Genomic DNA, 22,471 nt, shown 5'->3' with positions numbered 1-22,471 from the left:
ATTTTTATTTTTCCATATCTTATACTCTCTGATGTCTCCCTTCACCCACTTTTCTGTTGTCTGTCCCTCAGGGAGGAGGTTATATGTAGATCCTTGTAATCGATTCCCCCTTTCTACCCCACCCTCCCTCTACCTTTCCAATATCACCATTCTCAGCACTTGTCCTGAAGGGATCATCTGTCCTAGATTCCCTGTGTTTCTGGTTCCTATCTGTACCAGTGTACATGCTCTGGTGTAGCCAGATTTGTAAGGTAGAATTGGGATCATGACTGGGCGGGGCGGGGGGCAGAAGCATTTAGGAACTAGAGGAAAGTTGTGTATTTCATCATTGCTACACTGCACTCTGACCGGCTCGCATCCTCCCTGCAACCCTTCGCTAAGGGGATGTCCAGTTGCCTACAGATGGGCTTTGGATCCCCACTCCTCATTCCCCCTCATTCATAATGATAGGATTTTTTGTTCTTTGATGCCTGGTAACTGATCCCTTCAGCACCTCGTGATCATACAGGCTTGTGTGCTTCTTCTATGTGGGCTTTGTTGCTTCTGAGCTAGATGGCCGCTTATTTACCTTCAAGTCTTTAAGAACCTAGACACTGTATCTTTTGATAGCCGTGCTCCATCAGCTTTCTTCACCACATTTGCTTATGCACCCGCTTTGTCTTCAGCGGTTGTGTTAGAAAGATGAGCATCATGGAATGGCCAGTTTAATAGAACAAAGTGTTCTTGTACTGAGGGAGTACTTGAGTGGAGCCCAATGTTCATCTGCTACCTTAATACTAAACCTATAAATATATGCACATAGATATATTTTCCCATCGTTTATAAATATATTTACACATGTACATGCCTTTATTGAGACCTCTATAAATGCCCTTTGTCTCCTAGCTTTTTCCTCTATTTCCTTTTGTCCCACTATCATGCTCAGCTTTCATTTGGGTTTCAGTAATTCCTCTTGGTTACATTACCCTGAATCATGCCCTACCAGGCCTCTTACACCCTCCTCACCACAGATTTGGATCACTTGTTGCTCCATTGTCCCTGGGTTTGTTAACATCACTTCCTTACCCCCCCCCCCCCTTCCATGTCCTCCTGGAACTATCGGTCCCGTTGTTTTCTCTTCCAGCTTGTTCATCCAGCCTATCTTATGTAGACAGACCTGTGGAGATAATAACATGCACAAAAGTAAGACAGAGCAAAACCAAGCAACAAAAGAAAACAACACAACAAAAAAGAAAAGCCTGTAGTTAAATGACTGTTGGCCTTTAGGAGTGTTTTACAGTCTAGTCTAATGGGGTGGCAAGCCTTGACCTCAAAGTCTATTTTTCGTTTTCCCTGAGGACTTTGTTGCTCTGTTCCTGTTGCTGTTCTGTTGTAAACCCTTAGTGTTTTGCCTCTGTGTGGTGGGATCAGATCGGGCGCATTCCCATGTATGTTGATCTTTTAACCCATCGCTTTATGGTAAACTCCTTATTCTAGTTTTGATTTGCAAGTTATCTAAGATTTTCTATATACATGACCTTGATATTTACAAATATGGGTAGTTTTTCTCCTTTTGTTTGAATCAGAATGCCTTTTATTTATCTTTATTACACTATTGATTACAGTGTTGAATATTAAATGTGGACAACTTTGCCTTATTCCCAATCTTAAGCAACACGTGTTTAATCTCAAATATGTTCTTAGTTCTTGGTGTTTTGTGGGTACTTTTTATCAAGTTAAGGGAGTTCTTTTCTCTTCCCAGTTGGATGAAAATTTTTACCATGAATGAATGTTAAAATTGGTTAGATTTTTATTTTTACACTTGTTGGGTTGATTATGTGACTTTTCACCTTTTTAATGTGAATTACATGGATTGATTTTATATTAAGCCAACCTTGAATTCTTGTAATAAATTCTCTTATCATATAATACATATTACTTTGTTCTATTTCTAATATCTTAAAGAGTTTTGTGTTTATACTCATGAGAGACATTCATCTATAATTTTCTTGTAAAGTTTTTGTCTGGTTTTGGAATCAGAGTAATACTTTTTCATATAGAATTTAATAGCACATCAAAGAAATAATCTGGTCCTAGAATTTTCCCTGTGGAAAAGTTTTAAATTAAGTATTCTTTAGTAGATAATGAGGTTGTTCAGATTTTCTGTATTTTGAAATAGTTTTTGTTCTAATTGCTGTCATGTTGGTAGCTGTTTACTTTTGAAGGTTGTCTTTAACTGTTGTTAAGGATGTGCCCAAAGCTACATTTGCAATAGCAGACAATCTTGATGCTATTGAATGCACTTGACTCATAGCAACTCAGTAGGACAGAGTATGACTGCCACGCAGGTTTCCTTTTTCTTTTTAAGCTTTTTATTGTGAATTAGGTAAAGGTTAATAGAAGAGAGATTGGGTTTTGTTTTTCTCTAGAGATGGCTTACATTCAACAATTCATGTATATTTTGTTTTAGCTTAAACAGTTCAAGCCCCTCAGAGTACCATGCCCGTCCCACTTCCTCCCTGTGCTTCTGATTTCTATTCCTATTTCTAATCTTCTGTACTTTGCCCTTTAGATCTTAATAGTTGACTATTCTTTTTTTAATCATTTTATTGGGGGCCCTTTTGATCTTAATGGTTGACTATTCTTTAAAAAATTCATTTTATTGGGGGCTCATACAACTCTTACCAAAATTCATATGTACATCCATTGTGTCAAGCACATTTGTACATTTGTTGCCATCATCATTCTCAAAACATTTGCTTTCTACTTGAGCCCATGATATGAACTCCTCATTTCCCCCCCTCCCTTTCCATTCCCCCCTTCCTCATGAACCCTTGATAATTTATAAATTATTGTCATATCTTACATTGTCCGGCGTCTTCCTTCACTCACTTTTCTATTGTCCATCCCTCAGGGAGGAGGTTATATATACTTACTTATAATCGGTTCCCCCTTTCTACCCCAATTTCCCTCCATGCTCCCGGCATCGCCACTCAAACCACTGGTCCTCAAAGGATCATCCGTCTGGATTCCCTGTGTTTCCAGTTCCTATCTGTACCAGTGTACATCCTCTGGTCTAGCCAGATTTGTAAAGTAGAATTGGGATCATGATAGTGGGGAGAGGAAGCATTTAGGAACTAGAGGAAAGTTGTTATGTTTCATCATTGCTACACTGCACCCTGACTGGCTTGTCTCCTCCTCATGACCCTTCCCTAAGGGGGTGTCCAATTGCCTACAGATGGGCTTTGAGTCTCCACTCTGCACTCTCCCTCATTCACAATGATATGATTTTTTGTTCTTTGATGCCTGATACCTGATCCCTTCGACACCTCATTATCACACAGGCTGGTGTGCTTCTTCCATGTGGGCTTTGTTGCTTCTGAGCTAGATGGCCGCTTGTTTATCTTCAGGCCTTTAAGAATGATTGACTATTCTAACACAGGTGAGTGGAGTTCCAGACCTGAAGGATGTCTAAGGGCCATAAACTTGAGTGTCGATAAGCCTGGTGTCTTTTATAATTTTTTGTTTCTTTTTTTCAAATTTTGTGTCTCATTCCACCCTTTTCTCCCATACTACGCAGGACCTTCTAATGTGATTCTTTCCAGAGCAGTTGATAGTGGTATCTAGGGACCATCTAGTTCTTCTGGTCTCAGTGTCCTGGAGACTGATGTATTCATGGTCTATGAGCCCATAGGACCAATTATTTCCATACATCTTCAATGTATTTCTGGAGAGGGAGTGACCAGTGATCACACACACCTTAGATGTTTGCTCGGGAGTTTTTAAGACTAATTACTTTCCCAAGTAGGCTGAAGAACAATGTCCTTGTGATGTTGGTGTTCCTGAAACTGTGGTCTGAGTCTGCAGCCCAATGATTCGTTCCCTCAAGGTATTAAGTTATACCTAAGAGGCTTTTATAACTCTGCCGTCTGTATGTTCCACTATATACATAGATATATTTGCAACAAAAATAAATACATATATACAAAGATCCTTTGATAAATCTCTGTATATTTCCACTCTCCCTCCCACAGCTCTTCATCCTGCCTGTCTATTCGAGTGTTCACTCCTAGATCCCCACCATTGCAGAATTGCATATTGCCTCTCCCAGCATGTGGCCTTGTCTCCATTTTTTGCCAACTTCTTATTGTATATTGCCTTCGTCTTCCACCCAAGTTAGCACTTGTCTGTCCAGTAGCCCATGACTTACCCTCCCACCCTGGCTAACTGTTAAAGAACGTTTCTTTTGGTGGGAAAACCTTTTCTTGACTTTTTATAATAGTAACCTCTTATATTATTTGCCCTTTTGTGGTTGGCTAATTTCACTCAGCTTAATGTCCATCAGGTTCATTCATGTTGTAAGGGGTTTTACAGACTCTTGTTTATTCCTTAGTGTTGCTTAATGTTGCATTGTGTGTGTGTTTCAAAATGTGTCCATGTCTCTGTGGTGACATTTAGGTTGTTTGTTTGCTATTGTGAATAGTGATGTGATGAACATAGCTGTGAATATATCTATTCCTGTTGTCCGGCTTCCTTCCCTAGGGTATATACCAAGTAGAGGGATTGCTGGGTCATAGAATATTTGTTGTTAGCTTTTTGAGCAAGCACTGCACTGCGTTAAACAGTGATTGTGCTGTTTTACAATTCCACCGGCAGTGTGAAGGGCTTTTTGCTCACTCTTAATTTGGTTAGTAATTCTGGATGAGATCCTATCACTGTTTTGATTTACATCTCTCAAATGGGTAATGATCGCTACTATTTCTTCATTAGTTTGTTCACTAGCCGAGTGTTTTCTTCACTTGATCTTAGCCAAAAGGCCAAGAAGCAATAGTTGAGTATTTTCTTGGGTGAAGTGCCTGTCACATCCTCTTCTAATTTTAAAATTAAATTAGTTGTCAGTCTCGATAAATTATTTATTCCTTGTCTGATAATGTCCACGTTTCAACTCTATAGTCTATGGGTTTTCTTTGTGCTATTTTGATGAAATCTTTCGATGTGTGTGTTTAGTTTTTGGGAGTGAGTCATAGGTTTTCCAAGGCTGCCACCTGTTTCTCCCACAGAGTGTGACTGGTGGATTTGAACTACCAACCTTTTGTTTAGCACTAAAGGACTTTAGCCAAAGCACCACCAGGGTTCTTAGGATAAGTAGAGCATGCCTTTTTTACTCCAGGGCTAGCTAGTTCATTCCTGCTTCTCATATCATTCCACTTTAATTGTTCCCTTATTATCAATAGGCTTATTACCAATACTGCATCAGTTATGATGGATGTCATCCAAGAAAGGACATTCCAGCATACTTTATTATATGCCCACAAAATCCCACTTCTCTGCTTAGATTTTTAATGTATCTTGATGCCTTTCAAGACCCAGTAGTTGATCAAGTTGTAGTCCCTCAATAATTGATTGTTCCTGTTGAATATCCCTTTTTTCATTTCACCTTAGTATTCAATCAGAGATTAAATAAAGGTCAACTCCCGCAGATTTCTGAAACGCTTCTCATATTTTCATTTTCTTTTGTTACTCTGCTCTGCAAAAGCTAATGGCCTCTTTTGCCCCACAGGCACTAGCTGTGCTCCCCCGAGTTGTGGTCCAGAAAAGCCTCCAGGGACATCACCTGAGGGAGCCTAGAGCTTACCGGGTGTACTTTCCTCCTTTCAGAGACCAGGCCTTCACTGTCCTGTGTACTGTCTCAGACCTGTTGTTTGATATTAGGTTAGGTTCCATCAAGTCAACTCTGACCCTTAGTGACCCTATCTGTACACAACAAAACAAAACACTGTCCGGTTTTATGATATTCTCACAGTTGTTCCTCTGCCAGAGCCCATTGATGGTAGCCACTGTGTCAGTCCATCTCATTGAGAGCCTTCTATTCACTGCCCTTCCACTTTACCAAAAATGATGTTCTTCTCCAGGGACTAGTCTCTCCTGACAACATGTCCAAAGTATGCAAAAAGGAAATCTCCCATTCTTGCCTCTAAGGAGCACTCTGGCCGTACTTCTTCCATCACAGAGCAGTTTGTCGTTTTAACAGTCTATGGTACTTTCAATATTTTTCTCCAGCACCACAATTTAAATACATCTGTCATTTTACAGCCTTCCGTATTCAGTGTCCAACTTTCACATGGGAACGATGCAACAGAGAATACCATGGCTTGAGTCAGGCGCACCTTAGGTCTCAGAGTTGCGTCCTTGCTCTTTAGTACTCTAAGGAGGGGGTCGTAAGCAGTAGACTTAGCAAATGCAGTATGTCTTTGGATCTCTTGACTGCTGCTTCCATGAGCATTGATGTGGATCCAAGTGAGACAAAATATTTGACAGTTTCAATCTTTCCTCTCATGTATCATGATAGTACCTATTGGTCCCGTTGTGAGGATTTTGGTCTTCCTTACAGAGTTGTAGTCCATACTGAAGGCTACAATCCTTGTTCATCAGCACGAGCTTTAATTCCTCCTCAATGAGCAATCAAGGTTGTGCTATCTGCATACTGCAGGTAGTTAATAAGCCTTCTTCCAATCCTGATGCTGCACTGTTCTTCATGTAATCCAGCGTCTCTAATGATATGCTCAGCATGTAGATTGAACAAGTATGGTTAAAGGTTAAAATCCTGACGCACACCTTTCCTGACTTTAAACCATGCGGTATTCCTTGTTCTCTGTACAACTGCCTCTTGATGAGTTCCAAATGAGTACAGTGAAGTGTCCTGGCATCCCCATTGTTCACAAGGTTATTCTCAGTTCATGATGGTCCACACAGTCAAATGCCTTAGCATAGCCAATGAAACACAAGTGAACATCTTTCTGGTATTCTCTTCTTTGAGCCAGGATCCATCTGACATCAGCAGTGATATCCCTTGTTCCAGGTCTTGCCTGCACTTCCGGTAGTACAATGTCTATGTACTACTGTAATCATTGTTAGATCATCAACATTTTACCTGCGTGCTATACTAAAATATTTTATAGTTTGAGCATTGTGTTGGGTCACCTTTCTTTGGAATGGACACAAATATGGGTCTCTTCTAGTCAGTTGGTCAAGAAGCTGTCTTCCAAATTTCCTGGCATAAATGAGTGAGTGCTTCCAGTGCTTCTTCAGCTTCCTGAAACATTTCAACTGGTATTCCATCAATTTCTGGAGCCTTGTTTTTGTCTGTTGCGTTCAGTGTGATTTGAGCTTCTTCCTCCCATCCCCTTTGGTCCTTGCTCATGTGCTACCTCCTGAAATGGTAGACTGTCTATGAATTCTTTTAATACAGTGACTGTGTATTCTTTCCATCTTCTCTTGATGTTTGCTTCATCATTCAATATTTTGCCTACAGAATTTTTCAAGGTTCTTTGATAAACGTGATATAAAAATGATATTCTTCTGGTGGGAGAACATATTCAGTAATGATTTCTCTATTCTGGCTGGCAGCAGGCCTGTGCTTATTTCTGTCAGTTGTTTGGAAATTGAAATTGATTTTTTTTCCTCAAAAGAGCTCAATTTTTTTATCTTAAGATATTATTTTAATTATCATTTAAGTTTGAATTAAAAATAACAGCATGCTCTGGCATTCAAAGGTCCAAAGGCTATGTAATCGTCTCCTTTTATTCCTTGTTTTCCAGCTGTTCACTTTCCATTCTTGCAGTTTTGTTCATTTCTTTATATTTTGAGTTATTGTTTTCTAATATCACCTTCAAGAGATTATAATGCATATATTTATAATATAGACATACCTTGTTTTATTGCACTTCATAGCTACTGCACTTTTAAAAAACCAAATTGGAGGTTGGTGACAGCTCTGCTTTAAATGTCTATCAGTACCATTTTCCCAGCAGCATGTGTTCTCTTTGTATCTGTGAGTCACCTTTTGGTGATTCAAGTATTTCAAATATTCCATAATATTTGAAAATGTTTCATAATTCTGTTATACTTTAACAGATTACCATATGGTGTAGCTGTAGCTTTTATAAGCACTGGGAAACAAAAAGTCATGTTACCTGCTTTATTGTGATCATTGCTTTATTCTGGTGGTCTGGAACGGGACCTGGAATTTCTCTGAGATTTGCCTTTCTACAGAGGTGTGATATTTAGTCTTTGTTCCCCAAACCCTTGTTTTAAGGAAATGATAACATTCCTGGACAATTTTACACACACACACACACACACACACACACACACACACACACACACACACGTTTTTTTCCTCTCCACAAAAAAACTTAGATCTTTGATTTCATTAAGTGAAAAGATTTTATACTGTTTTTCAACTGTGTAGTAATATGATTGGATGAATGCACCATGATTTATTTATTTAGTTATTTTCTTCCCATCATTTTATTATTAAAAACAAGTGATAAGGTAAATATGACTTATACTCAAATTTGGGTAAAATAATTTCTGGAAGTGGAATATTTGTGTCAACCAATATGTGAATTTGTCATTTTGATAAGTTTTGCTTGCTTTTCCACCATAGAAATTATATAATTTTATTTGTGCCACAATGCATGTAGTGACTGCCTATTTTCCCATACCATTCTGATTCCATGAGTTTATAATTCATATTTTAAGTAATAGAGTTCTTAGAGTACTCTTTAAAATATATATTTACTTATGTATAAATATTACTTTCAGAAGTCCCCCCTCTCCACTGCACCAAGTAAAAAAGAGTTGAACGGTGTTTTTTTGGGTGTGTGCATGTATACATGTATATAAAAGAAAGAGCATACAGGTTGCTTCTCTGAGAAAGAGATGTTGAATGCTTAATATGGATGTTCCTTTTTATGTGTTTTCGGAGTTGTAAAAAAGTAGGGAAAGGGACAAGGCTGCAGAACGACTGGAGCGGTAAGACAGGTAGCTGCGGATAATAGTAATTGAGTCAAGAAGCTGCTTTTATTCCCAAGTGATGTAGTTGCTGTTGGAATGATCTTGTAGTGTTTTATAGAAATCAGCTTGTAAGCATTTATTTTTCAACATATCCTATACTGTTTAATTGTATGTAAATTATAATCCTACCACAGCTAATTGGTTGAGTTTCAGAGCAGAATTTTCAGAAGAAAATCTTGTTCAGTATAATTTCCATATAGCTAAAATGTGACCTAGTCCATATTCTATAGAATTAAAAAACAAAAAATATGTAAATATTGGATTATTTTAATTACTTATTTCCTTTTTATTCTAATTTGCAGACATTTCAATCTTCGAATGAAGAGGGATACTTCCCTTTTCAGTGATGAATTTAAAGTAGAAACATCAAATGATGTGCTTGATTATGATACCTCTCATATTTACACTGGACATATTTTTGGTAAGTTGAATTTTAACATATTTCTTTATTTTTTGTATGTATGAAAATGAATTATTTTATTTTGAAGTACAAACAAATATTAGAGAAAGAAATAAACCACAAGATTTAATGTGTTGTGAAGGGTAAACTGAAGTAACACCCTCATTTACTTTTATGTGTATGCTGGTTTCTGAAAGGTATGAGTTTTTGACTTTCTTTACTACCTCCAAACTGGTAGATTTAAAAAAAGTAACACTTCTTATAATGCTCTGATTTTCCTTGTCTCTACGCAAAAAAATTAGTGGTAACTTTGTTGGATTTTATAAGAAAAACCATAACTAAACTTCCTGCCATCAAGCCTATTCTGTAAAAGAAAACTGTAAAAAATATTTAACAGTCAGAAATAATGTGACAAAGTCATTTATAGGAAAATCCCCTGAGGGGTTTTCAAAAACCGTGCTTGTTTTCACATTTCTCGTAAAATTTTAGCTATAAGAGCTTAAAAAGGTGGGCGGTGGAGGCACCCGTAAGCACAGAGGAAGCTTACATATGATGGGTGTGTGAGTGCCGGAAGGAGCAGAGCAATCATCACCCTCTGCCAGTGAGTCGGTTCCTACTGGCAGGCACCCTGTGGGACAGGACGGACTGCTCCTCGACTGACAGAGGAGAATGCTCCTTCGTCTTTCTCCGGCGCAGAGTGGCAGGTGGTTTTGAATGACTAACCTTACAGTAAAAGCTCCAGTGTACAACCCACTGAGGCACCAGAACTCTAGAACAGTTACAGAAGTTATAAAAATGCTGGAAAATCAAAGCCATCTGAAGGTATTAGAAGGGTAATGATTATTATGTTATAACCCTGAGTATTTGTAAATACTCAAGATAATCTTTAATTATTAAGAAAAAGTTAAAGTGCTTAGCTTTTATTTCTGTGTATTATATTTTCATTCAAAATCTTACTAGGAAAAATCACATATTTAGGTGTTTTTAAATGTTTTGTTTATGCTGGGTAAATGAGACATTTCTGTATTTATTTTTTCTCACATGCAGACTAAACATCTAATTAAATAAGTACCTATTTTTATACTCATAATTCTATAGCCAAAGAAAAATATTTTCCCTAGTGTAGATTTTTAAAATATATTTTTTTCTAATATTTTCTTTATTATTTGTCTTTTGGGGCAAATAACGTAATAGTCTCAGCCTTATTTGGCTAGGTGTTGGTTCAGAAAGTACAATTTAACATACAGATGCCTTGGGTGCCATAGCAAAGTGTGGTGAAGAAATCAAATGGTATATGGCTACTATGGAAAAATACTCTCTAGGGTCTTACAGGCTTGGCTCAAAACAAACAGCTATGTATAAGCGAGGAGTCTGCTAAGTCAACACAGAAGAAGCACACCCATCTGTGTGATGCTAAGATTGCAAATAATAAGATCCAGACCTGGAGGAGGGAATTGTACCAGTGCCTAAATTTTAAATACCTGATTTGTTGTTTCAAATTAGATCATAGTGGTATGTATGATAGTGGTAGCCCAAAATCCATGGACAGGATCCCTATGTGGTTTGAGTTCCCTGTGAATCCCCAGCACACATAAGCTAGGAATATTAACAGCTCTAACATCTAACAGCTCTAACAAAAACATTGTAAAGTGGATTTTAGCAGCTATACTTAGACTGGAATATAACACCTTGTAATTTGATCTACTTCTGGACCTAATGTGAATTTACTCAAGCATTTTAATATTCTCTGCTTTCTCTTAGATTGAGATCTTTACATCTTTTATGTGATCATTGTTGCTGGGTTCTGATTTGTTGTTTACCCTTGTTTTGAATGTTTATCTGCATAGGGAAACTGGGATGGATGGGAAATTATGAAGACAGTAGCTGGATTGATGAGTGCATGGGGCACGGAAGGGGAGGGTGGGGGACACGGGGAGTCCACATCAGAGGGTACCAAAAAGAAGAGAAGGTTCTCAAGTTGATTGTAGTGATTATTGCACAACCCTTTAGGATTTCATCATATGTTAATTATAGCTCAATAAAATAATACTTAAAAAACAAAAACTAAATGCTGCTGATGCCTTGGGTTTCCGTTAAAGAGTCAACTCACTAATGTTAATATGAAACTTAGAAATTGTGGAAGCTTCGATTTTTATTTTTGTTTTCATGAGAGAATTTGATCTTAACAAGTAAGTTCAATTTTTAAAGACTCCTCCTTCTCTCTCCTGTCCCTCCTTATCATTTAATGTTTGCTGCTCAACCATTCTGTGTAATTGTATTAAGAGCCAAACACACAGCTGCTGAGTAGTTGCCTATAGTGACCCTACAGGATGGGGCAGAACTGGCTCTGAGTTTCTGAGACTAACTCTTTACAAGAGTAGAAGGTCCTGTGCTTTTTCTGTGGAGTGGCTGGTGGTATTCAACTGCCGACCTTGCAGATTACAGCCAACGCTTAACCACTAAGTCTCCAAGGCTCCTTGCAGAACCAAAAGTATCCTCTTTTTCTGTTGCATCTTTTACCAGATGTAACCAATATAATTGATGGAGCAAGAATTTTGCCTTCTGTCAAAAAAGGAGTGCTGATAGACTTTTGTTTGAATTGCTTCTGAAATATTTGACACATTTCTATAACATATTTACATTTAGAAAACCTAAAGGTGGCAAGGAAGTCACCATACTTTTGCCCATTATAATATATAGTGGGAAAGCCTCCCCTCCCCCCCTTTAGGGGCAAATTAAAGTAACATTTGAAAAACATACATTTGATATCTTTATTCTGGAAAGGAAGATTTTAGCAGTGGAATGGTTTGCTTTTTTACCAAGTTAAAGTTAATTTAGCAATTATTTCTCAAATGCTTATTGAATTTATGATAACCACTGTGCTATGTGCTAGGACTATAATTGGCAATAAGACAGATGTTCTGTTGTTTTTCTTTGTTATTTCTAATATATTTTATTATTGATATATTGCTGTAAACATCTATTTTTACCCCTGCTGTATACATCTTAAAGTCAAATTGATACATTTATTGAGAGATAAAATTAATTAGTAAATTTATATTCTGGCTTTGTAATGGAGAGTTCATTTAACTTTTATGCCCAAGTCAACTTTTCAAGAGATTGTTTCTTTCACTGATAGGTGAAGAAGGAAGTTTTAGCCATGGTTCTGTTGTGGATGGGAGATTTGAAGGATTCATCCGCACTCTTGGTGGCACCTTTTATGTTGAGCCAGCGGAGAGATACATTAAAGATCGAACGTTGCCGTTTCACTCTGTCATTTACCATGAAGATGATATCAGTAAGTACTTGATCTTTCTGCCTTTAGCAGAAAGATCTAGGAATAGGTAAAAATATGTGGAAACAATGGAATCCTCAGTTATTTTCTTTCCTAAGCTATTACTTAGGCTATCAGTAAGTTTCATAACCAAAGTCTCATTATAGTGAATGATAGTCTTTCCATCTATGTGCACCTTACCTTATCTATACCAGTAATACTTTATGAGATGATACAACAAACTGTTTGAACTTTGAGCCAGCCATTTCTGATTCAGTCTGCAATCCTAACTTGTTTGTCTGTATGATTAATGTTATTAATTAATTTTGTGGGCCATTGAAGCTAGAACAAACATTATTGTCTATGAAAATTGAAATGTGGATATGTGTAGTATTTAAAGCATATTTTAGGTATTGTTTTACTTTGCGTATTTCTTTGACCCTAGTTTGGCAAGATCCTAGGTTCATCCTTGTAGATTTTGTTCTTTACCATGGTCTTTATATGATGATCGTTTGTTGGTTGAGTTTCTTTTCCATTGTAGGCTTCACCTTTAATTCTACATTTGGCTGTCTTCCATACTCCTCAGTCACTAGAGTGTTTTATTGTAATACCATAGACATACTCCTCCAACTTAAATGTTTCTTGAGTACCTGTACGTGACATTTTCTATTATAGACTAGTCTCTTAATTTTTGCCTGTTCTCCTAACTTGACAGTTTTATCTTGGTTTCCTTTTTACAACCAGGAATTTACTGTCAGTATTTCATTCTCACCTCTAGTAATAAACTGTCATTGCCATAACTATTTTGACTTTGGGGGCCGTTAGTTCTGAAAATATCTACACTGTAGCCTGTCCACCTCTGTTAGCGCTGATGCTTGGATTATGATAAAATATAATTATTCTGAGGGTTGTGCATTTATAATTTAGCTACCTGCTAAATCACAAGTTCATTATTGCCTCTTCCCAAAGTTTACTCATTTCTATTTGACTCCCTTTTCTAATTGCCCCTCTACGTTTTCCCTCAAGCTCCACGCTACAGCCCTCCTTCACACGCAGGAATGTGAACTCCTGTGACTTCCATTCTTCCAGCAGAATTATCATATACCTGGTCTGTATGTTGCTTTGTAATTTTCTTAATAAGTTAGGGTTGTTTTGGGTAGGCTTACTGCCCTATCAGGCTATGTAGGTTTTCCAAATGCAGTTTCTGTTGCAGTGCGCTTGACATTGTAGGTTACCGTGCATCTATGCAGCAACTTCCTCTTCAATTACTTAAAGATGTCTTGGAATGACTTCTCTGTGGTTTCTCTCATATTTATTAATGATGTAAAATCAAATGAGAGACTTTGGGAAAAGAAAGAGAAGGAAGAGAAAAATGTGTGTCTTTCCCTTCCTGTTTTATTGTCATCATACTGTTCCCTTTGCGTTATACTCCCTACTGTACCCTCTCCTGTGTGTGCCTCCTGGTCGTGAGTTCCATATTGTGTCTTCTCCATCTCTTGGCCACGACATGTACATGTAAGCAGAGTCTATTCTTTCCTTCACTTTCATTTCTTCAAAATATACTGAATATACTCGAATATAAGCTGGCCCGAGTATAAGCCGAGGTACCTAATTATTACCTGGGAAACCAGAAATACCGACTGACTCGAGTATAAGCCGAGGGTGGAAATTGCAGAAGCTATCGATGAGTTTCAATAATCAAAACAAATGAAAATAAAATGACTAAAAATGGAGACATCAGTGGGTTAATGTATTTAAATATTTATTTGAAATAAATCAAAGGACAACAAGTCATTTAACTTTAGTAAGCCAGCGCAGTCAGTGGAAAACAGGTTCAACAAAAACAATAAGGTATCAACTATGATACCTTAAGAGTACTATTCCCTGAGCTCAATCAGCAACTAAGCTAAAATGTAAAGAGTTAAAATCCTTCAAAACTGGATTCCTCATCATCATCCGTATCCCAGTGCAGAGCTTCAGCTAGTGTGAAGTCATCATAGACGCTGCCCTCACTGAGATCGCCGTCTTCACCATCACTGCTGTCATTTTCATACAAAGCGCAGTCTTCACTGCCAGCCATAGCATTACTAATACTACGTTTCTGGAAGGCGCATCGCCCCATGTCTTCTGGAATGCCTTCCCATGCATCTCGAACCCACTTTGCTATTAACTCTATGTCAGGCTTCATGAGATTTCCTCCTTTTGTTAGTCGGGCTTGACCAGATGACATCCATTCATGCCACATCCTTCGCACATAGTCTTTAAAAAGGCTTATTCAAAGATACATCCAGAGGCTGCAGTACAGATGGAAGCCCACCTAGAATAACAGTTAAAGTAACCTTACTAGATTTTGCCAATTTTTTTTATGTCATCCAATAGGTGGGCTCTGAACATATCCCAAACAAGTAATGATGGCTTTTTCTTTAAGGCTGCTCCTGGTCGTCGGTTCCAAATTTCTTCCAGCCATTTTTTTGTTCCGTCTTCATCCACCCAGTCCTTAACATGTGCATGCACAGTAATTCTTGGTGGGAAATTGATCTTTTTAGGCAAGGTCTATTAAAAATAATGACTGGACGCAGCTTAGTTCCATTAGCCAAACATGATAGAACAACTGTAAAGTATTTTTTTTTAATTTCCTGTGGTTTTGAGAAAAATGTTTTTTTCTCCTAAACTTGCCACAGTTCTGTTGCTTGAAAGGTCAAAAGTTATGGCAGTTTCATCCATATTCCCAATATCTGCCAGGTCAGAATTATAAATCCTTCTTTGTTTTATAATAAATGACTGGAATGACATAATTTTTTCTTCTAGGTCTTGTGGCACTTTCTGGGAAATCTTTGTTCTTTGTCCCAAACATAGTAGGCCAAACCTAGTCATGAAGTGGGTATACCATCCTGCTGACGCAGCAAATTTTTCAATGCCTGGTGCTTTATAGTTGTCATCCTTAGCCATATACGGATTCCCATGCGTGTTACGCAGTAACCATTTTGACAACACTCCATAACCCATTTATGCAATTCACTCTCTAGAGCCCCATAAAAAGACGTTAAATCACAATGAGCTTTTTTAGCTTTTGGAATCTGTTCCAAGTCAGCCTTCATTTTCCGCCACTCCCTCACTTGCTTTTCGTCAACACAGCATTCCCTACTTGCAATACTGTTATTGCTCTCTTCTGCTCTTGACATACCCTTCATTTAAACCAGCCTCATATGACTGGTGTTTTTGTTTTGGTTCAAGAGTATCAATTTCTAATAGGATAAAAAAACAAGACTTTGAAAAAAAACTTTCATGGTAATGCCCCCACCCCCCACGACGTGTGAGCGGGGAGGAGTGGGGGAGTCCGCGCGAGTGGGGGATGCAGATGTTAATTAACACAGAGACCAGAGGGGAGAGAGGAAGCGCAGCCACAGAGACATCCTTACTATTTCAGCTGCCGGTGTAAGTGAAACACTATGGGTGCTTCTGCAAATTGGAGCCGTCCACATCATAGGACGGCTCTGGTTGGTTAGATGTGAGTAAACAAACATTCAAAGCCCTGCAGTGTCAGTGGGGCTTTGAACAGCGGAGAAACGGCAATCATCCGCGAGATAACGGGCGCCCCTCTCGTTACCTGGGGGTGGGGGGGTGCTGTCCATCGAGATGTTACACCTTGCTGGGGTACCACTGACCTGTGTATAAACCGAAACCCGGTTTTCAGCACATTTTTTGTGCTGAAAAACTCGGCTTATACACGAGTATATAAGATAATTGTATTTTTTTCATGTACCTTCCTTTAGTAATTTCCAGATAGTTTTTTGACCATATTCTCCCCCACACCCAAAAGATGATGAACTAGGTTGGAGAATCAATGATATTGAATGCTTTTCATTTTTATCTTCCTTTTAGTATTAACTGTCCTACTTTTTGTGTGTCTTCATAAATATAAGCTCATAGTAAGGAGGGTTTAAAAAAAAAGAATATAAGCCCCCCAAAAAAGGAGGGTTTTCAGTATACCAAGAGTGATATTAGAGCATAATAGTAGAAATATTGAAAGTAATTTTATGTATATCTTTTTAATCCTTTTATTAGGGGCTTATACAACTCATCACAATCCATATATACATCAATTGTGTAAAGCACATTTGCACATTTATTGCCCTCATCATTTTCAAAACATTTGTTCTCCACCTAAGCCCCTGGCATCAGGTCCTCATTTTTCCCCTCCCTCCTCGCTCCCTCCTCCCTCATGGACCCTTGATAATTTATAAATTATTATTTTGTCATATCTTGACCTGTCCGATGGCTCCCTTCACCCACTTCTCTGTTTTCCGTCCCCCAGGGGGGAGGTCACATGTAGATCCTTGTAATCGGTTCCCTCTTTCCAAACCCTCCCCCCCCCCCCCCCCCGGCTCCACCCTCCCAATATCGCCACTTACACCACTCTTCCTGAAGGGATCATCTACCATGGATTCCCTGTGTTACTGGTTCCTATCTGTGCCAGTGTACATTCTCTGGTCTAGCCAGACTTGCAAGGTAGAATTGGGATCATGATAGTGGGGGAGGAAGCATTTAGGAACTAGGGGAAAGATGTAGTTTTCATCGTTGCTACCCTGCATCCTGACTGACTTGTCTCCTCCACAAGAAGCTTCCCTAAGGGTATGTCCAATTGTCTACAGATGGGATTTGGGTCTCTACTCTGCACTCTCCCTCATACCCAATGATAAAATTTTTTGTTCTTTGGTGCCCCATACCTGATCCCGTGGACACCTTGTGATTGCACTGGCTGGTGTGCTTCTTCCATGTGGGCTTTGTGGCTTCTGAGCTAGATGGCCGCTTATTTACTTTCAACCCTATATCTTTTGATGCTATATCTTTTGATAGCCACGCACCATCAGCTTTCTTCTCCACATTTGCTTATGCACCCATTTGTCTTCATCGATCGTATCAAGGAGGTGAGCACACAATGGTATGATGTTTTGTTCTTTGATGCCTGATAACTGATCCCTTCGGCACCTCTCGTGATCACACAGGCTGGTGTGCTTCTTCCATGTGGGCTTTGTTGCTCTGAGCTAGACGGCCTCTTGTTTACCTCCAAGTCTTTAAGTCCCCAGATGCTATCTCTTTTGATAGCCGCGCACCATCAGCTTTCTTCACCACATTTGCTTATTCACCCGCTTTGTCTTCAGCGGTTGTGTCAGGAGGGTGATCATGATAGAATGCCAATTTAATAGAAGAAGGTATTCTTGTATCGAGGGAGTGCTTGACTGGAGGCCCCATGTCCCTCTGCTACCTTAATATTAAGCCTATAAATATGTGTACATAGATCTATTTCCCCATCCTCATTTATAAATATATTTGCATATGTACATGTCTTTATCTAGACCTCTATACATGCTATTTGCCTCCCACCTCTTTCCTCTATTTGCCTTGACTTTCCTTCTGTCCCACTGTCATGCTCAGTCTCCACCAGGGTTTCAGCAATTCCTCTTGGTTACATTACACTTGATCATGCCCTACCAGGCCTCCCACTCCCTCCTCACCACCAGTTTGGATCACTTGTTGTTCCCTTGCCCCTGGGTTTGTTAACACCACTACCTTTCTCCCCACCTTCCTCTCTCCCATGTCATGCGCATCCTTTTCTAATAAATGGAAGTGTAGTGATATGAGGATGAAAACTAAAGGAATAAAATACCTTGAATACACTTTTTTTCCCTCTTCACACCTTTCTATTACAAATTTAGAAGACTATTTTTGAGAAGCTATCTGAAAATCTTTCATATTCACTAGTCTTAAGGACAAAAATCCCGCCATGTGTTAACTTTTTAGATTGAAAATACTTGCTACATTCTAGATTTTATGACAAAACTTGACAGACTTTTTCTGTAAAGGATCAGATAATAAACACTTTAGACATTGCAGACCATATGACATTTGATATCTCTTCCAGCTGCTCACCTGTGCTATTGTAGCATGCAAGTAGCCGGGGGAAATACATAAGTGAATGAGTGTGGATGTGTCCCAATAAAACTTTAGTTGTATATACTTAAAATTTAAATGTCATGTGCTTTTTCACGAAACAAGATGTTGTTCTTTTGAATTTTTTCCCTTTGCCATTTAGAAAACTAAAAACTTGGGGGAAAAGAGGAGCTGGTACCAAGGACTTAAATAGAAAGAAATTGTTTTGAAAATGATAACAACATATGTACAAAGGGCCTTGATAGAATTGATGTATGGATTGTTATAAGACATGTAAGAGCCTCCCATAAAACGATTTATAAAACAAGTAAAATTAAAAGTTAAACAAGAAAACATCCTTAGCTTACGTGCAAAACAAAAATAGATGTGTAAGACTCATTTGTTTCACAAGCTGTATCTAGAGGGTGGACTAGATAACTGTGTTTTTTATTGGTCCCTGAACTCTCTAAAGAAAGCACCCGAGGTTCTAGTCACAGCAGCTGCTGCAGCCACAGCAATAGCCCCTGGTACTATATAGCTTTTTACTTGAATTATTTCATCTAATCCTCATATGACCCTATGTGCTATATTGTTAATTGCCATCCAGTTGGCTCTGACTCATGACAACTTCTGTATAACAGAATCAAACATTGCCTGGCCCTGGACCATCTTCATGATTGTTGATATGTTTGAGTTCATTGTGGTGTCTGCGGTGCCAATCTATCTCAATGAGGATTTCCCTTCTTTTCACTGATCCTCTACTTAACCAACTGTAGTGTCTTTTTCTAGTGAATGATCTTTATGATGATGTATCCAAAGTAAGAGTGCTGAAGCTCTGCCCTCCAACTAACCCCCCCTGTAAAGTTAATGTAGTTATTATTTTTTGAATTGTGGCAACAATATATACAAGAAAACATTCTTCAGTTCACCAACTTCTGCATGTATAATTCAATATCATTGATGATATTCTTCATTTTAGACAACTATTATTGATAACTTTTTCCAAATTATTTCACCTTCCTTAACATAAAATCAATGCTCTCTAATCAAAACTCTTCCTCCTTCACACATAGTTACTATTGGTCAAGTTTGGTTTCTTCTTTGTTTTTTTAGTAGACTTTTGATATAGTGTTCACATATTATACACTTTGATAGTTAAATCTCTTTTTAAAGAGTTATATGTACACCATCACACTCAGTTCTAATGCTCCCTCCCTAATAGCCTAAGTAACTTCTAAGGAGCATTCTGTTTGCACACGGGGGCTTAAAAAGGTTTGTGGAGAAATGAAATGAAAAGGTAATGGAATATTTCCACTAACTTTTGAAGCACTTTCATATTTTTGGTAAGACTAATAGTTTCTTCTGGCAGGCCATGATCTATTCAATATTCTTGGCCAACACCACAGTTCAACTGTGTCAGTTCTTTGTGATTCTCTTCCATTGTCTTGTTTTATCCATTTTATAGATGAACAAAGTAGGGTTCTTTTGACTAGAGAGCTCCTGTTCTTTTCCATGTATGTGTTCTGCTTTACTCGGGGAAGGGAACTGAAAAATGCTCACTGCTTTTACTCCAAGGGCTTTGGGGTGTTTCTGTGCTGTGTTAGCTTCCCTTTGTGTTGATGGCTGGTCTATGATAAGGGTAAATTTCACTTGACTACACTAGCAGTGGATGCTCTATTGTACAGCTGTTTAAAAGGATGTCCCTTTAAGTTCTTATATTGTATTTTACAACAAAAGTATTGGTATTTTTTTTTCCTTTTCAATTTCAGACCAGCATTACATAAGTGAATTTGGTGTGTCATACTCACCTGAAGCAAATGGCCAAGGAAATGCACCAACCTTAGATAGGGGTTCTGATGAGGTTTTGGTTCCTCTTAATACACTCTTTTTGCAACTGTAAGCATAAATGTATGAATCACCCTGGAAAATGCTATTGCTACGCTGGTATGGCTTCTGAGATTACTAGAATACAAAGACAATTTTCAGTGAGAATCCTTAAAACTTGGATACCTGGTGTAAGTAATGGTTATGACTACATATAGCTATCAGCCTAAAATTCACACTTTTTCAATTCTGAGCTTGGGTAATACAAAGTACTTTCTCCTAGGACACAGTGTGAACAATTATGATACAGTGTTAATACCAATTAATCATCTGCCCCTTGGCCCTGTTTATTTTAAAGAAGCATCTCTTAAAGTTAGTTAGCTTATTATGATTGATAGTTTTTAGGAATGTCTCTTTGCTTGGAATTATTCATTGAAATAGTGCACCTTTGCATTCTTTGTGCACTGCTTGCCCGAGAGGCAAACTACCCAAAACTCTCTGTCCTCAAGTCAGTTCCTACCCATAAGCTTACTGCCATCCAGTGGACTATGACCCTATGAGACAGAGTAGAAACTGCCTTGATCCTTAGGCAGTCACTAATCACATAGATTCGTTTTATTTTCTAGAATTTTATATAAATTCAGTGACATATATTCTTAAAAAAATAACCCCTGAGATCTTTAACTCAGCATAATTATTTGAGGTTCATCTCTGTTCATTCCTTATTGGTGAGCAGTGATTTCTCTCATGGATATACGAAAGTCTGCTTACATATTTAGCTGCTGGACATTTGAGTTGTTTCTGACTTGGCTACTCCAAACTATGCTATTATGCTACTTTTGATATTAACTTACAACTCTTATCACAATCTATACATACATCAATTGTGTAAAGCACTTTGTACATTCATTGCCCTCCTCATTTTTAAAACATTTGCTCTCTACCTAAGTCCCTGGCATCAGCTCATTTTTTCCCTTCCCTCCTCGCTTCCCCTTACCTCATAACCCCTTGATAATTTATAAATTAATTTTTTGTCATATTCTGCCTTGTCCAATGTCTCCCTTCACCCACTTCTCTGTTGTCCGTCCCCCAGGGAGGAGGTCATATGTAGATCCTTATAATTGGTTCCTCCTTTCCAACCCACCCTCCCTCTACCCTCCCAGTATTGCCACTTACACCACTGGTCCTGAAGGGATCATCTGTCCTGGATTCCCTGCGTTTCTAGTTCCTATCTGTACCAGTGTACATCCTCTGGTCTAGCCAGATTTGTATGGTAGAATTGGGATGATGATAGTGGGGGAGGAGGAAGTATTTAGGAACTAGAGGAAATATAAAGACTCCTAAGGTCATACATGGTGTGTTGCCTGAGCTGTAACGTAGGAAACACTTTAGATATTTAAGATGAATCTTCTGGAAGTAAGAAGACAGAAGAAATGTTCCTCTTATGCTAGTTGTGCAACTCAGGTTGACCCTTCGGTTCTGGAATACCCTTCTTACTGTTGCTTATGCATTGCTGAGTCCTTATATCTCGAATCCAGTAATTTCAAGGTCATTGGTCACATGATTGGTCTTTGAGAAGAGGTGTGGAAAGACCCAGCTATTGGCTGAAGGAGTGAATTAAACTCAGCCCATATGTATTAACTTTAGGTGATTACAGGGGTAGCATAATACTTGAGTTCTCAGCTGCTGTCACACTGATCAGTATTTGAGCTTACCAGCTGTTGCGTGAGACAGATGACCTGGCGATCTCATTCCACAACAGCTTTATCTTGTAGGTCAGTATGAGCCCGAATGGCCCCCGATGGCACACAACAACAATACAGAGGATGCTTAGCCAACACTTACCAAGTGAATACTTACATGTAATACACCCACCCCTCACTTATACTGACATTTCACACGTAGGACATTGTAAACAGTTTGGCTATTTTGTGCAGTAACGACGTACGTACAGCAGGAACAAATGCAAAGATGCAAGGTAAGAGTAAGACTGCCTGTTAGGGGTAAGGTTACGTATCTACTTGGCTACATCGTGATTCTGAGTGTTTTGACAGTGATGTAATGATGCAATTTGGCAGTTAAGTAATGGTTTTAGTTAGCCTCCGTTTTGTGCTCTGATGTGGTCATTCTCCATTTTTCATAATGCTTGTTTTTACATAATGACCTGATCTTTGGAACCTAACCATGTTGATAAGTGAGGAGTG

General features: G+C 38.5%; 1 protein-coding gene across 1 annotated transcript in view; it reads left to right on the top strand.

Moving 5' to 3' along the window:
- Positions 1-22,471, top strand: part of ADAM10 (ADAM metallopeptidase domain 10) — a 137,523-nt gene that overhangs the window by 51,087 nt on the left and 63,965 nt on the right. The window contains exons 3-4 of the mRNA XM_075532185.1: positions 9,141-9,259; positions 12,378-12,536. Of these exons, the coding sequence (XP_075388300.1) occupies positions 9,141-9,259; positions 12,378-12,536 (278 nt within the window). The remainder of the gene's footprint in view (positions 1-9,140; positions 9,260-12,377; positions 12,537-22,471) is intronic.

Source organism: Tenrec ecaudatus, chromosome 14, assembly GCF_050624435.1.
Source record: "Tenrec ecaudatus isolate mTenEca1 chromosome 14, mTenEca1.hap1, whole genome shotgun sequence".
In the NCBI taxonomy this organism is placed as follows: Eukaryota; Metazoa; Chordata; class Mammalia; order Afrosoricida; family Tenrecidae; genus Tenrec; species Tenrec ecaudatus.
Note: the sequence above shows the minus strand (reverse complement) of the source record. Positions and strands in the feature narration are given on the sequence as shown.